At 44.4% G+C, this 15,700-nt stretch overlaps 1 protein-coding gene across 26 annotated transcripts in view; it reads right to left on the bottom strand.

Annotated features, from left to right (window-relative positions):
- The window catches only part of Ccpg1 (cell cycle progression 1), a 32,411-nt gene extending 16,724 nt beyond the window's left edge, over positions 1–15,687 (bottom strand). For 10 of the 26 annotated variants that reach the window (XR_015626795.1, XR_015626796.1, XR_015626797.1 and 7 more), the window contains exons 1-4: positions 15,562–15,649; positions 3,984–4,052; positions 1,572–1,692; positions 1,164–1,240 (exon numbers count right to left, since the gene is read on the bottom strand). Coding sequence is in view for 20 of the 26 variants with exons in the window: in XM_087562825.1 (XP_087418951.1) it covers positions 1,164–1,240; positions 1,572–1,692; positions 3,984–4,043 (258 nt within the window). In the remaining 6 variants the exon portion in view is untranslated. 26 annotated transcript variants of the gene reach the window in all.
- Between the last annotated feature and the right edge of the window lie 13 nt (positions 15,688–15,700).

Below are 15,700 nucleotides of genomic sequence, written 5' to 3'. Positions count from 1 at the left end.
ACAAAAACAAACCCTAACAACCACCATGAAAACCCAATGAGCTCTGAGGAGATGAGGAGGATGCTGCATACGGCACAGGGCCATTTGGCCATTTCCTTCCTCTGACATGCAAGGACATTGCATTTTTTTTCCTACAAAGAATGTGACAAAAGGTACAATCACCACACACCAAATCAGTTATTAGCACCTCCTTCTTGGACTTTCCGGCCTCCAAAAATAAACTATTTTTAATAACTTACTTGACAGCAGACCCCTCCACCTGCCTATCCACCTCATTGACACTAAAGATTTATTTATTTATATATCTGCTCAAGTTTATGCACATGTCTATCTGTGCACAGAGGCCAGGAGAGGGCATCAGATCCACGGAGCCAAGGTTCCAAGTGTTTGCAGGACACCCAGCTGATTCCATGTGTGGTGAGATCTGAACTCAGGGCCTCATGATTGAGTAGCAGGTATTGGTAACCACTGAGCCATGTCTCCAGGCCCTTTCAGAAGAGAATGATTCTTTATGTCACCATTCTCAGCAAGAAGGGACTAAAATGCCATTGGAAAGGCCATGCAGCCATGTAGCTTTACCCAAGACAACCGAAACAGGCAGTATTTAATTTGTTACCAAGTGTAAAAGTTCACCTTCATTTTAGACATTCTTCCAGTAAAATCTGAATATAATTCAAGAATAAAATCTACTTCCAAAAATAATCACAATGCAGATGAAAAGAATAGTTTAAACTTTTTTTTTTATGTACATGAGCTGTTTTCAGACACACCAGAAGAGGGCACCACATCCCATTTCAGATGGTTGTGAGCCACCATGTGGTTGCTGGGAATTGAACTCAGGACCTCTGGAAGAGCAGCCAGTGCTCTTAACCACTGAGCCATCTCTCCGGCCCTAAACTATTCTTAAAATAATTAAATAGATTAAACTAATAAACTAGCTAGATCAGAACAGGTACTCATCGTCTAGTCAGTCAGGCTGTGAGGGTAACCTAGAGGCAGACTCTTTTGCTTAGAGTCCTGTTCTGAAACCCAAAAGAAGAAGTTAACTTTAACCTTTAAACTGACGGATTGTTTTTCCCTAGATTATCTTATAATCTAGAATGCTTAGCTATAAACAGGAAGACAGTGCTTATCAAGTATCCACAGAATAGAATAACGTTTACCTCAGTTGCTGACTTGGTTTCTCTCACTAATGACAACATGGTTTCTCCCACTGACGACGTGATGTTTGCACTGCTTTCTGGCATAAAAACCAAGATTAATATCGTTATTTCTTTTATTGAAAACACTTTACTTGTGCAGCCCACACACCATCCTCCCCCTGCTCTTGCTGACAACTTTAATTACTTGTAAGTATGAAGGAACAATTTCACACAAGGGCTGTAACTCATTCCAGGCTCTCTGGTGTCATCAACCTTCTAATTTTTCTCAGACACTTGCTGGCAGGCTTTTGACTTAAACAAGTCCACTGAACGAGTATCTGGGATAAAACCATTCTAGTGACAATCAAGGATGATACCTGCATCTCCAGAAAAAAACACAAAAACAAAAAAATCAGGAACTTAACTTACCTCCACCTCCATGCCCCTCGGGAAGAACCTGCAGCTCCTCCTGGTCTGGTGAGGAATATTCTGGAGTCGGCTCACCGTTGTCACTGGCTGTGGCAGAGTTCACAATCTCTATATCAGAACCCTAGGGGAAAGTTGTAATCATTAATTTAGCTATTGCCCCTCTAAGACTGGATTTGACTGATGATATGTAGAAAGTTCCTGAGACTCTAAACAGTATCTATCCTGACTGGCTTTGTTCAACTCAGTCTATATAGGCCTGCAGGAGGAAAACTGCAAAATGGAGCCATAGACTTCAAGTCAATGTCAGGTAAACACAGGATGATTGTGCTATTTGATGAGACTAACAGCCAAACCCTGCGTCCTAAGTGTCTGCACTATGGAGCTGGAGAGATCTCAGGAGTTAAGAGCAGTTGTTCTTCTTCCAGGACCCAGGTTTGACTCCCAGTACCCACAGGACAGCTTACAAGACCCTGTTCTAGCATTCTCGGGCACTGGATGTCTGTGGTATGTGAGGCCAAAGGACAACTTGTAGAGCAGGCTTTCTCCTTCTGCCATGTGGATCCCGAACCCGCCTCAGGAAGTCAGGCTTGCACAGCACCTGACCCATGTCACTGGCTTCCTATTTTGATTGATGCTATTTTGTAGAAGACATAACTAAGAAATTGTTTTAAACCTTTAATTATCACTAATTATTTCTATACACCATATATACATCAAGCAGCAGTTATGGTAAATGCCCATAACACAAGCTCTTGGGAGATGAGGCAGAAGACTTCCATTTGGAGGGCAGCATGGGTTACATAGTAAGTTTAAGGCCGCACTGGGCTACATTGGGACCTGTCTCAAAATAACTGAATGAATAAAGAAAGAAAGAAAGAAAATCACATGAAGTAAGAAATACAAAACCCTAAATACAAATGGGAAACTTTTCATCAGTTACCGAAACCCTAAACAAGTGAGCGTGGTCTGATGCTGGTTTCTGTTCCTGTGACTTTTCTGTAGTGAAAACAATCAAGATGAGAAAGTGCTTCAGCATCTAGAACGTTCTAGTTACACCACACAGTATGCGCAGAGTTCCTCACTACGAAACTGGTTTTGTGACCATGTTCAAAGCAGCCTGAACTATGCAGTAGGTTCCATCCCAGCCACAACTATACCCTGTCTCCAAAAACAGTAACAAAAAAACAAAGGCTGACGGGGCTGGAGAGATCGCTCAGCAGTTTAGAACACTGTTTGCTCTTCCAGAGACCCAAGTTCCATTCCCAGCAACCACATGATGGCTCACAGCCATCTGTACCTCCAGTCCCAGAGAGTCTGACACCATCCTCAACAACAAAGACTACACCCAGGCACATGCCTTTATTTCAGTGCTGAAAAAGTGAGGCAGAAGGATCAAAAGTTGGAGGTTAAACCTGGGCTGTGGGGGCTGGAGAGATGGCTCAATGGTTAAATGCACTGACTGCTCTTCCAGAGGTCCTGAGTTCAATTCCCAGCAGCCACATGGTGGCTCACAACCATCTGTAATGAGATTTGATGCCCTCTTCTGGTGTGTCTGAAGACAGCTACAGTGTACTCATATACATAAAATAAACAAACAATTCTTTAAAAAGAAAAAGTCTGGGCTATGTAGTAATTTAGAGGCTGTCCTAGTTACATGTCAGACACTGAAAACTACATTAGAATAAGAACGTAGCTGTACCAGGCAGCACCTGACAAATAACTCTGAGGCCAGCCGCTCAAAGTTAAGGAAGTCAGCTAGAATAACGTAGAAGAGTCTGGCTACAATTTTCAGCAGTACCCAAAATCCTGGCTGCTACTCTCTGGAGAAGTTCACACTTCCTCTTGGTTATGAACAACTGCTGTCCTCCACACATGTAAATCTAAAACACATTTTTTTATTAAGTTCTGCCCTTCACTAAATGACGGGGGTAGGGCTGGATATGGTTTGTGCCTCTAATCCCGTACCTGGGAGGCTGAGCCAGGAAGGCTGCCTTGAGTTTTAGGCCAGTCTACAGTAGGAGACTTTCTCAAAAACAAAACAAAAAGCCAGCCATACTGGCACACACCTACAATCCCAGTACTTGGAAGAACTGCTTTGAATGTGAGGCCAGTTCTGGCCAGTCACGGCTACTTAGTGACTTTCTCTCAGTACAACCAAAAAACCCTACACCCTTGGTGTTCTAGCACAGCCCAACTCGAGGAGGCACAGACAATACACTCATTTACATAAAATGAGTAAATAAATCTGTAAAAAAAAAAGATTCAGGCTATATGTAGCTCAATGGTATTTAGCAACCAAATTTAATATGGGTGGGAAGACAGCCAACTATAGACAAAAGAAGCGGTGCTCACCTAGAGAACACTGACCTTCATAAAGCAGTTTCTGGCCTGCTAACACATGGGAGAACATACCTCATGATTGATGACAGTCCAGCCACAAGATGAGTCACTGTCACTGGAATTTTCAGACATTTTTCAGGTCTGTAATACAAGAACATATAATGAAACATGGAACACATTTTAAAACGATAAAGCTCTACAACAGCATAAAACCTCCAGGTAAAACTGAGACAACCCCCACAGGTTTTCCACACTGACTTTATGGCTGCACACCTATAAGAATAAACCAAATCGTTAAGCTGGGGAACCCTCCTGAGCTAAGACAGCCTGCCCAGCTGTGCTGCTGCAGACAACACAGGTTACAGCTGAAAGGCAAAGCACACCTAGAATCCTGTCGGCACGTGAACCAGACAGCAGCAGTCAAAGTCTACTTTCAACAACAGTGAGCTGTGAGAAGCCCAAAAGGCCAAGCTCTTGTGTAGTGACAACAAAAGACAGAGAAAAAACATGAAAGTTTTAATTAAAGTAACTATTATCAATACCTCAAATGGTTCTATAAAAGATGGCTCCAAACCCAATATACTGAGAATGACCTCGTTTTGTCCTGAAGCAGCACCTTCCTCAGTGTTGCCTGGTCTCCCATCTGGAAAGACTTTACATTGTCACCCCACACTAGCTAGCCCAGGTTAGCCTTGAAATATCAATTCCCTTACCTATGTCTCCAGAATGCTAGGATAATCCACCTCCTTAACTAGCTTCACAGACTCTATCAAAGTGTTAGGTCTAACCTGATGGTTGTGGTTCCAACACAACTGTGTCCAGGAGCTGGGACACAGCTCAGCTGGTAGCATGCCTAGCTGGGTCTGATTTCCAGCACCATGTGACCTAAACATGCTGGCACCCATCTGTATCCTAGCATGAGGTAGTCAGAAAGACCAGAAGTTCAAGGTCACTCTTGGCTACACAGTAGTAAGTTCCAGGCCAACCTGGTATTGAAGACCTCTTAGGAGCCGCCCCACCCTCTGTTCTACTCTAAGAATAGCTAGTCTGCAATGACCTTCCCAAGACTCCTGGGCAGCAGTGCATGGCATTGCTCAATTCCAGAGCTCAGCACTAAGAAAGCTGAAGTGGGAGGGCTTCCAACTGTAAGCTAACCTAGGCAAGTCGGGGGTGGTTGTGGGGGATGGGGTGAAACGCAGAAGGGAGGAAAGCAGGTATACCCCCTTAACCGTCAGCCTCCATAAATTCTGTTGGTTTTAGCCTGTAACGCCAGCACTTGGGCTCTATAGTATGAACTTGTCTCAAAACAACACAAACCATGTTCTGCAAGGGAACTCAAGGAATACTTGTGCTTGTCTTTAATCCCAATATTTAGGAGGCAGAGGAAGGAGGATCTCTGTGAGTTCAAAGTCAGCCTGGTCTACATAGTGAGTTTCAGGACAACCAAAACTACACATTGAGACCCTGTCTTGAAGACAAAGAAGAGTAACACAACGCTATCAACATTCCTTATTAACCAAAACAGACAAGTCACCTGGTATGCTGATGCCCCACATTGTTCCTAATAAGCTACATCTTACTATGAAGAAGGCAGGGTTTCCATTTCTTTATCTTCTAGAATTAGACATGAGTGAGAAGAATGGGGCACTGTTATCTCACAATTCTGTGATTCTAAGCAGACCACAGATGGAGGTAAAAGCCCAGTGCTGCGGGGCTGTCCATTTGGATGGCTGTCCAGAGGCTGACTGTAGCCTATAATCCCAGCTAGCCAGGGGGCCAAGACAGAACAACAACAAGTTTAAGGCTAGCTTAGGCTATCAGTTTAGGTTCAAGATCAGTCTGAGTAACTTGGTGGAATTTTTTTTTCCTTTTAAAAATTCTCTAAGTATTTCTGCACATGTATGTGTGTTGTGCCTGCATGTATGTGCATCACATTCAGGCTTTGTGCCCATATAAGTCAAAAGGCACTGGATTTCCTGGAATGAGTTACAAATGGTTATGAGCCACAATGTGGGTGCTGGGAACCAAATTGGGGCCCTCTCCATGAGCAGGAAGAGCTCTCATCCACTGAGCAATCTCTCTAGCTCCTCCTCTTTTGAAGTTCCATACATTACAAGCTAATATGAGTGAGGTTAGTGACTGTGATGTAGTTTAGTGGTAGAGCAACTACTTCGAATGCATTGGCACTGGGTTCAACCCAATTCAGTTTGTGCATTCAAAACAAAATTTTAGGGTGGGAAGTACCTAACATGTTTCACTATATAGTGAGCCTAACCTTGCTAGGTAACCTAAGCTAGCCTAGAATTTGTGACTTTCCTGCATCAGCTTTCCCAGTACTGAGGCTACATTACTTCTAACTCTAATGAAATCGCTGTGTTAATCATAGGTGTTCTGTGTGCTAATGTATGTTCATGGATGCATGCACACAAACCACACACACACACACACACACACACACACACACACACACACACACACACGAAGATGCCAGAGAACAACCGTGACAATCATTCCTTGTTTTTTCTCTTATTTTTTAAAGATTTTATTTATTTATTATATATAAGTACACTGTAGCTGTCTTCAGACACACCAGAAGAGGACATCAGATCCCATTACAGATGGTTGTGAGCCACCATGTGGTTGCTGGGAATTGAACTCAGGACCTCTGGAAGAGCAGTCAGTGCTCTTAACCTCTGAGCCATCTCTCCAGCCCCCTTGTTTTTTTCTTTAAGACAGCTTCTCCTAGAGATAGTCATGCACACCTTTAATCACAGCACTCAAAAGGGAGAGGCAAATGGATCTCTTTCAGTTCAAGGCCAGCCTGGTCTACCTAAGCTGAGCTTCAGGACAATCTACAAAGTGAGATTCTGTCTCAAAAGGAACAGACCAAGTAGGCCAAGTAGGCTAGACTGACTGCAAAAGGAACAGACCAAGTAGGCCAAGTAGGCTAGACTGACTGACAGCTAACTCCAAAGATCTGTCTGACTTATAAACAAAGATGTGCTAGCATAACCACTTCCTTACATAGAATCTGGATCCTGAATTCAGGTCCTCATGCTTGCCTGACAGGTGTTAGTGACTGATTTCTCCAGTCCCTGCGTTTGTTTATTTTAGAGAGCCTACTATGTAGCCTGGGCCTCAAACTCATAAACCCCCTTTCTTCACTCCCCAAGTTCTGGAATGGCACTGGAATGTCACCAGCCCCAGCTAGACATTTCACTTTTTCTTTCTTTTTTTTCTTTTTTTTGATAAAATTACTGCAGAGGTTTGAAAGGTAGATTATGTGAAATGAAACTGGCTTATTTTTTAATTGAGAAAAAAAAAAGAGTGCTCTGCAGGCTAACATGATTCCATGTATAATTTACTTCCACCAAGTGTTTGTGCTCAGACTCAGGGCTAGCCTGGCAGACCAGCAGAACCTGGTCTCCCTTACTTACCCTGAGAAGCAGCCAAGCATGGCGGATGGGCCTGTTACTCAGCCCTGTTCCCCAACCGGAAGTGAGAAGGCAGATGTGAGACCAGCTTGAGCTGGGGACTAAGACCCTAACTCAGAAAGAAGGGAGGGAGGAAGGGGACAGGAAAGGAGAAAGGGGAGGGGGAGTGAGAGTGGGGAGGGGAAGGGGAAAAGGGGGAAAAGATGGGGAAAAGGAGGGGGGAAAGGAGGGGGAAAAGGGGGGGAAAGAGGGGGAAGGAGAAAGGAAAGGGAAGGGAAGGGAAAGGAAGGAAAGGGGAGGGAAGGGAAGGGAAGGCAGGCAGGCAGAGGGAGGGAGGAAGGAAGGAAGGAGTAAAAATAAAGAAAATGGTGAGACTCATAGTTTGTGGGCCCATTTTTCAGGGCTGGGGAGTTAACCTGAGGCCTTCCTTACACATGCTAGTGCTTCACTACCAAACTACCATAGTGTTTTCTTTATTTTGATTTAGGGAGGGTCTCACTACCTTACCCAGGCAGGCCTTGAGCTTTCTATCCTCTTGACTCAGACTCCCCCATTCAGGATTACAGGCACGAGCCACCATGCCTGGCCTTGCAGCAGACTGTTCTAGGGTCCTGGAAAGATGGCACACTCTCAGCTACTGCTCCAGCACTGTGCTGGCCTGCTCAGTGCCAGGCTCCCCATCATAATGTGGTGCTCATGGTCAGATACCCTGGAACTGGAGTTCCAAATAGTTGTGAGCTGCAGTGTGGGCACTGGGAATTAAACTTGGGTCCTCTGGAAGAGCAACCAGCTGTACTAACCACTGAGCCGTCTCTCCAGCCCTCAGTCTCTTCCACTGTGTTGGTCATGGTGTCTCTTCACAGCAAGTAAATAAGACATATGTAACACAAAGGCCTGTGGTGGTGCATGCCTTTAACCCCAGCAGGCAGGTAAACTACCTAGGCTTGGAGACCAGCATAGAAAGTTCTAGGCAAGAGTGACACACTGACATCCTTCCTCAGGACAACAAAACCAGTGTTTGCTTGTTTGCTTTGCTTTGTTTCTTTGAGACAGGGTTTTTCTGTGTAGCCCTGGCTGTCCTGGAACTTGTTCTGCAGACCAGGCCACAGCTCCAGTGGTTTTGACTTTGATAAAGGATGGTCTCACTAACTTACCCAGACTGGCCTGGAAATGATTCTGTAGCCCAGTCAGGCTTTGAACTATCTTCCTGACTCAGACTCTCCCATCAGGAATCATGGGCTGCTCCCATAGATGTGGCTGCCTCTGCCTATGTATGTGCCAACCGCCCCAACAAAAACAGTCAAACAGTCAAAGACACAAAGGGCATTTTCTCCCTGAAAAGAAACTAACATGTTGCCTTAAAATGTTAACCACAGGATTTCTAGTGAGTTGAGTCCAAACAGTACAGGATATAGAGTCCTCTGTCTTTGGTCATAGTAATCCTGTCAGAGAGTGCAAAGACTCATCTCTGTAAAAGCAGGCTCTCCTAGTTGAAATGAGGTAGGAAAACAGTCACTAAAAATAATATAATCCAGGCACTCGGGGCACACAATAATCCCAGTACTCAGGAAAGCAGAGGTAGTAAGATAGCCCACGAGCTCTAGGCCAACCTGGTTATAGAACTAAGACTCTGTCGTTAATTAAAAAAAAAAAAAAAAAAAAAAATTGAGTGCAGTAGCACACACGTTTTAGCAAAGGAGGCAAGAACAGGAGAATCCGAAGTTCAAGGTCAACCTTGTCTATGTAGTGAGGCTGGATTAACCTGAGCTACATGAAACTCCACCTTTAATGGGGCTGGAGAGATGGCTCAGCAGTCAAGAACACTGACTACACTTCCAGAGGTCCTGAGTTCAATTCCTAGCAATCACATGGTGACTCACAACCATCTGTAATGGGATCTGATGCCCTCTTCTGGTGTATCTGAGGACAGCGACAGTGTAAAATATATAATTTCTGTAAAAAAATAAAAACGAAACCAAAATCAATTACATTACTTTTAAAAAGAATAAATATAGTTCACCCATGTACTCCTGCTATATACATTAAATGTACTTTTTCACCCAGAATATCATTTCTGCAAGAGAAATGAGGCAACGCACCATTACTCTGTAAGTTTCCTTCTATGATGTAACACTGCAAATCAGGAAGCAAAAACCACTTTTGCTCCAATATCTGAAATAAACACCTTAAAGCCACATCTTTTTTAAAAGTGAGAAAACAATGATTTAAACACTGAGTGGAAGTCACCCACAGCAGGGAGGCCCCGCTTTCATCAGCTATCTGCAGTCTTATGAAATGTCCTTCTGACCAGGGTTGCTACTGTTCAACTTTGAAAAAGCCTAAAAGAGCTAACAAATGAGGCTGAAGAGACAGCTCAGTACTGCTCTTCCAAAGGACCCGAATTACCCAGAACCCTCAACAGACGGCTTACAAAAACTGCTTGTGCTCTAGCTTCTGGAGGATCAAACACCTCCATGGGTAGGAAACTCACCTGTACATACCCAGAAACAGGAACCTACCCAGTAAAAAAGTGCAACACCCCCTTTTTAGTTAATTCATACCTAAGATGGCTGTATGCTGTCCTTCCTGGGGCACTGAGTCCAGGGGTGGCTTCATCTTTTACATATCTATCTGTTTCTGGCTTTGTTTCCTACCTTTTTTTAAAATTTTTTATTTACATTTCAAAAGTTATTCCCTTTTCCTGTTTCCCAGCCATAGCCCCCTATCCCCCTCCCCTTCTTCTATAAAGGTGTTCCCCCTCCCCAACCACACCCCCTTCCTCTACCCTCCCCCCACATTTCCCTGCATAGTGGGGGGGAGCTTGGGGGTCTAGCCTTGGCAGGACCAAGGGCTTCTCCTCCCATTGGTGTCCCACAGGCCATCCTCTGCTACATATGCAGCTGGAGGCAGGGGTCAGTCCATGTATAGTCTTTGGATGGTGGTTTAGTCCCTGGGAGCTCTGGTTGGTTGGTATTGTTTTCATGGGTTGCAAGCCCCTTCAGCTCCTTCAATCCCTTCTCTTAACTCCTGCAATGGAGACCCCATTCTCAGTTCAATAGTTAGCTGCGAGAGTCTGCCTCTATATTTGTCATGCTCTGGCTGGCCTCTCAGGAGACAGCTATATCAGGCTCCTGTCAGCATGCACTTTGTTTCCTATCTTAATAGTGTGCTCGCTCTTGCGCTCACGAGCTCGCTCTCTCTCTCTCTCTCTCTCTCTCTCTCTCTCTCTCTCTCACACACACACACACACACACACACACACACACACACACACACACACACACTATAATTGTATTTTTTAGTTCTTTTAAATGGTATCACAAACAATAATTTGCTCTTACTTTCTTACAGTTACCATCTCTGGTAATTGAAAGAAAAACTGATACAAGGATCTTATATTCACACTCTTTGTCTATGCCTGGTTACAGGGAGAAGGGTTCCCACTGTCATCTAGTAGCACTAGGAGATGCTGTGGATCTTCCTGGGCTGTCCACTAACTTCAAGAGTGGATGCTACCACCCACAGTACATCTACATGTTTTCCTTCACTTTCACACACCTGTGCCACTTTGGTAAAGCCTTTCTTTTTTGGTTCTCCCCGCCCCCCCCCCCCCCAGCTGGGAACCGAACCCAGGGCCTTGCGCTTCCTAGGCAAGCGCTCTACCACTGAGCTAAATCCCCAACCCTGGTAAAGCCTTTCAATTTCAAATGAACTTGGAAATTTCTAAAGCACTGCTTTACATGAATGCTCTATATTAGTTAACCTCAGAGTTAGATGCTAATGGCACTTGCTGACTTTCCCAGAAGGAGGCATCTGTCCACCCCCACCCAGGGCTCTCATATCTGCCTGCCAGGAAGATTTCAGACTCAATATAGTCTTGCTGCTCATGAGGGCAACATTAAAAAGAAGCCACTTCCTATGAAACCAAACTAAGGACCTCAACACATCTGTGAGACTGAGACACAGACATCAAAGGCCCAACCACAGAGGTACCACCTTACAATTCCAGGTCTTTTGGTCAGAAGAGCTAAGCCATAGTGAGGAAGGGAAGCAACTGGTCTTCAAAGTAGAACACACTACCCAGCTCTATCTAGAAGACAAACAAAACCCTGCATATTTCTTCACCAAAATTATGTACCAAAAAATGTGCATGGTACTGCCACCACACTCCTGATGTGTACTCGGTTTCACATGTCCCTTACAAAGGCCTGAGTCCATCTTCCCAATCCACCTTGAAGGTACAAGACTGTTCCTTCCAGCTTACCAATGGAAAGACTTGGTAACTCAGATACTTGTTCATCATCAAACCAAGGTTCTCTGAGCTCATCAGCAATATGAACTTGAGAGTTGAGTAGGTCAGAGGCACTAAGAAAAATCAGACTTTGTTCTCTTATAATGAAAGAGGAAAACCGGCAACTCATGCTTCTGACTTCCTAAAGCTTCCACAGAAAAACCTACTGACTCTTCAATGGCTTTTCACACATTAAATACCCTTCTAAATGCCCAAATAAAACAAAAGTCCCTCAATATATGAAATGTAATCCCTTACATATTACAGGACTAAACTCCATCTCTGAACTCAAACTGAAAGATGATTTGGTCCTGTTTAACCGAGCAGGGCAAACAGTAAGCACTGAAACCAACCCACTTACCTGCCTTAATCTAGTTAAGTCTGATTGTTACTAAGAATAAAGACCTCCTACCATCTAAAAAGCAATAAAGGCATCGTAGATAACTTAATGAGGCACTCATGCTGGCTCACAATTGTACCTAGAAGGTTGAGGCAGAAAACCTGCAGCACACTCCAGGCCTTGGGCAGAGTACGACCCTGTCTTAAAAAAGAAATCAAAGAATCCCAGAACTCAGAAGGCAGAGAAGGCAGAGGAGGCAGAGGCAGGAGGATCTCTGAGAGTTTGAGGCCAGTCTGGTCTACCAGTTCAAGTCCAGGACAGCCAGAGAAACCCTGTCTCAAAAAAGAAAAACAAAACAAAACAAAACAAAACCAAAAAAAGAAAAAAAGGGCCAGAGGTAGAACTCAAATGTGAGGCACTTGCTTACTTGCTTACTGCCACCAAGCTGGACGGCCAGAATTTAAACTCCAGGATCCAATCACATGATGAATCTGAGATTCCCACAAAGTATCCCTTCCTCTGTTTACATACAAAACAAAAATATAACCAAGGCAAAACCAATGAGAGTCACTTCTCCTAAGGCTGATAATGACAAAACACATTCACTATTCCTGTGAAGGAACAATGTGATCCTTTAGGACAGAAGCAAGCAAAAATGTAGACTAATGAATTGTATAATTTTATCTGTTCACGCTGAATCTAACAAAAAAGTAAATATAGCTCAAATTATCAGATATGTAAAGTCTACTTCTTAACTATCTTCAAACAGGGTCTTTTAGCCCAGGATGACCTTGAACTCCTGACCCTTCTTCCTATCTCCATGTGTAAGGATCATAGGCAAGCCCTACCACTCCAGGCTAATGTCCACTTGTAAAGGCTTACAAATAAACAAGTGGTCTGAGCTGAGCATGGTGGCCTGTCAGTGAATCGGAGACCAGCCAAGGAAGGGCACAGTAAGACTGTATCCTGCCTCTCCAAAAACTTTTTTTGCATGTGGATTTATTAAAAGAACCAAGATTGTCCAGTCTAACTTGTGTCTTTTATGCTTGATTTTTTTTTTTTTTTTTTAGTTAACAACAGATCAAAAGATACACACATGCTAAGAATTACTGTTAGGATGTTTTTCATTCTTTCCAAATAACTAATTTGTTTCTTTCCCTCCTCAAAGTAATTTCCATTTAAATTCATATATAGTTTATGAATTCAGTATAATGAGGATTGTAGTTTGGTTTCTTTTGTTGTCGGTCAGTTTGTCTATTTTTTTTTCCTTCTTCCTGATTTGGTTTTTGAGGTAAGGCCTGTCTCCTTACTGATGGGATTATAGGTGTGCACCACCAGCCCTGTGTACTGCTTTGTCCTTTTTTTGAAATTGGATCTTGCCGTGTAGCCCAGATGGCCTTAAATTTCCAACTGTTCTGCCTATGCCTCCTAAGCTATGTAATAGACCTAGGCCAGTATACCAGCTTGTTTATTTTAGTTTTTAAGCCTAACCCCAGCCCGTCAGCCCCATCTCTGTGCATCTGTGTTTGGAGGGCAGTGAACAGCTTGCGGAAGTCAGTCCTCTCCACCCTGTGGGTTCCAAAGACAAACCTCAGAGGGCAGACTTCCTCAGCAAGTGCCCTTACCCACTGAGATACCCTGCCAGCCTACTTACTTTTGAAAGTTATTCTTAAAGAACCCAGAGATAATGTTGGCAAGAGTATCAAGAATTCAAGGCTACATAAGCCAATTGGTAGCTGGCCTGGACTGTATAAGATGCTGTCTTTAAAGACTCCAGTGGTTAAAAACAAATGCTAGGAGTACAGTTCTTGACTCTTCCGGCTTCCACAGGCACTGCACACACATGCTGCCTTTACACACAAGCACTGCACACACATACTGCCTTTACATACTTGCAGGCAAAACATACAGAAACATCTTTTTAAAAAAAAAAAGTGGTGGACACAGGTGTATATGCAAATAGAGCATGTATAACAAAATAAATAAATCTTTAAAATAAAAGTGGTGGCACCCCCAGAAAACACAATAAAGAGGGCAGTTTAGTTTCACATCCTAGACAATCACTTTCATAACTAAATGTCCTTAAAACTCTTAAACTTAAAACTCCAATGGATATATAATTGTCTGTTCCTTGGTTACAGTACAAAACTGGTTCTAGGAGTTGTTTTGATCGTCCTGGGGATTGAACTCAGGGCCTCACATACATTAAGCAAGTACAGTGCCAAAGAATTACATTCTCAGATCTTTTTATACAGAAATATGGTCTCCACTATATTGCTCAAGTGGTCTCAAACTTGATGTTCCCTGCTTCCGTTCCCAAATATCTGGGGTACCATTCAACTGGAATTTCGACTTTAGTGTAACAGGGTTAAAACAGCATTTACAGCAGTCTCGGTAGTGCCTAACTATGATCACAGGGCTTAGGAGGCTTAGGCAAGAGAACTCCCAGGTCTAGCCTGGGATATATTAGTACCAGGGCAGCCAGAGCTATATAGCAAGAAAAAAAAAAAAAAGCCAAAAGCATTAACTCACCCTCACAAGCTCAGTTCCCTTGTGACCTGAGCCTTGAGCTTGTCAGAATAGCAAACTATTCACACCAGTTATACATGATAAACATCCCCTGAGAAATCTAAGGCCTATTGAGATTAGGATCTTAAAGTTGGTTGGTGCACTCAGAAGGCAGAGGCAAGCAGATTTCTGAGTTAGAGGCCAGCTTGGCCTACAGAGCGAGTTCTAGAACAGCTGGGGGATACACGGAGAAACCTTACCTCAAAAAACCAAAACCAAACCAACCAAAAAAACCAGCCCATCCACCCCAATTTAAAAAAAAAAAAAAAAGGTGAAAGAAAAGAGAAAAGATATTGAGACTTTAAGACTGGTATAGTTAGTGCTGACATTTCAAACATTATGTGACCTTGCTGGAAAGGTCTCAGCACTCCTGAGAGTAATAAACTGGCTGCCCATTCTAGGTACAAACAGCCCCATACAGCTAATAAAGCAAAAGCAGGAGAGGGCAGTGCATGGTTCACTCCTCAAAAACAAAACAGAACAAAACAAAAACACCCCAACCGGCTGAGAACTCCGGCGCTTCCCCTAGCAGAGCTGGAACCAATGAAAGGTAAACAAAAAAAAAAAAAAAAACCGGCACTCGGCAGCAGCTACTTAGCACAAGCCCGCCAGCTGACAAACGCTGGGGAGGACCCGGAGGGGAAGGGTGAAGAACCGGCAGAAAAGGGGGGGTGAGGGGGGTTTGGAAGGGCTTCGAGGCTGAACAGGAGTGTACTTCTGGGGTGTACGTTGGCACTTTTCCATTCCTGACACCTGGTACCTCAGGGCGGGTTCAGGGTTACGCACCCGGCATCTTAGCATATAGATGCAGCCGCACCCGAATCCCGGGGTGCACAGCTGCAAGCTCGCGGGCAGCCCGCGAGCCCGAACCTAACACCTGCCAGGTCGCGCCCTCCGCCGGAGGTCGCGGGAGAACCAAGGCGTCCACCAGGAGAAAGCCTCCGGGAGCTGCTCCTGAAGACACGAGTTGCAGCCCGCGGCCGCCCCACCCGCCCGACCTGAGCCCCAGGGTCCTACCCGAAGACAGCGCCTCTTCCGCCCGACCGCGCCAGCTGTAACCGTGGCGGCGTCCCGGCTCCAGACGCCAGTGACGCCTCATAAAAACAACAACCTGCTCGCGGGCGTCCGCAGCGGGGAAGCGGTGGCAGACGCGGCG

The sequence above is a fragment of the Rattus norvegicus genome, chromosome 8, assembly GCF_021556685.1.
Source record: "Rattus norvegicus strain SHRSP/BbbUtx chromosome 8, alternate assembly SHRSP_T2T, whole genome shotgun sequence".
Taxonomy (NCBI): Eukaryota; Metazoa; Chordata; class Mammalia; order Rodentia; family Muridae; genus Rattus; species Rattus norvegicus.
This window is presented reverse-complemented; position numbering and strand designations above follow the sequence as displayed.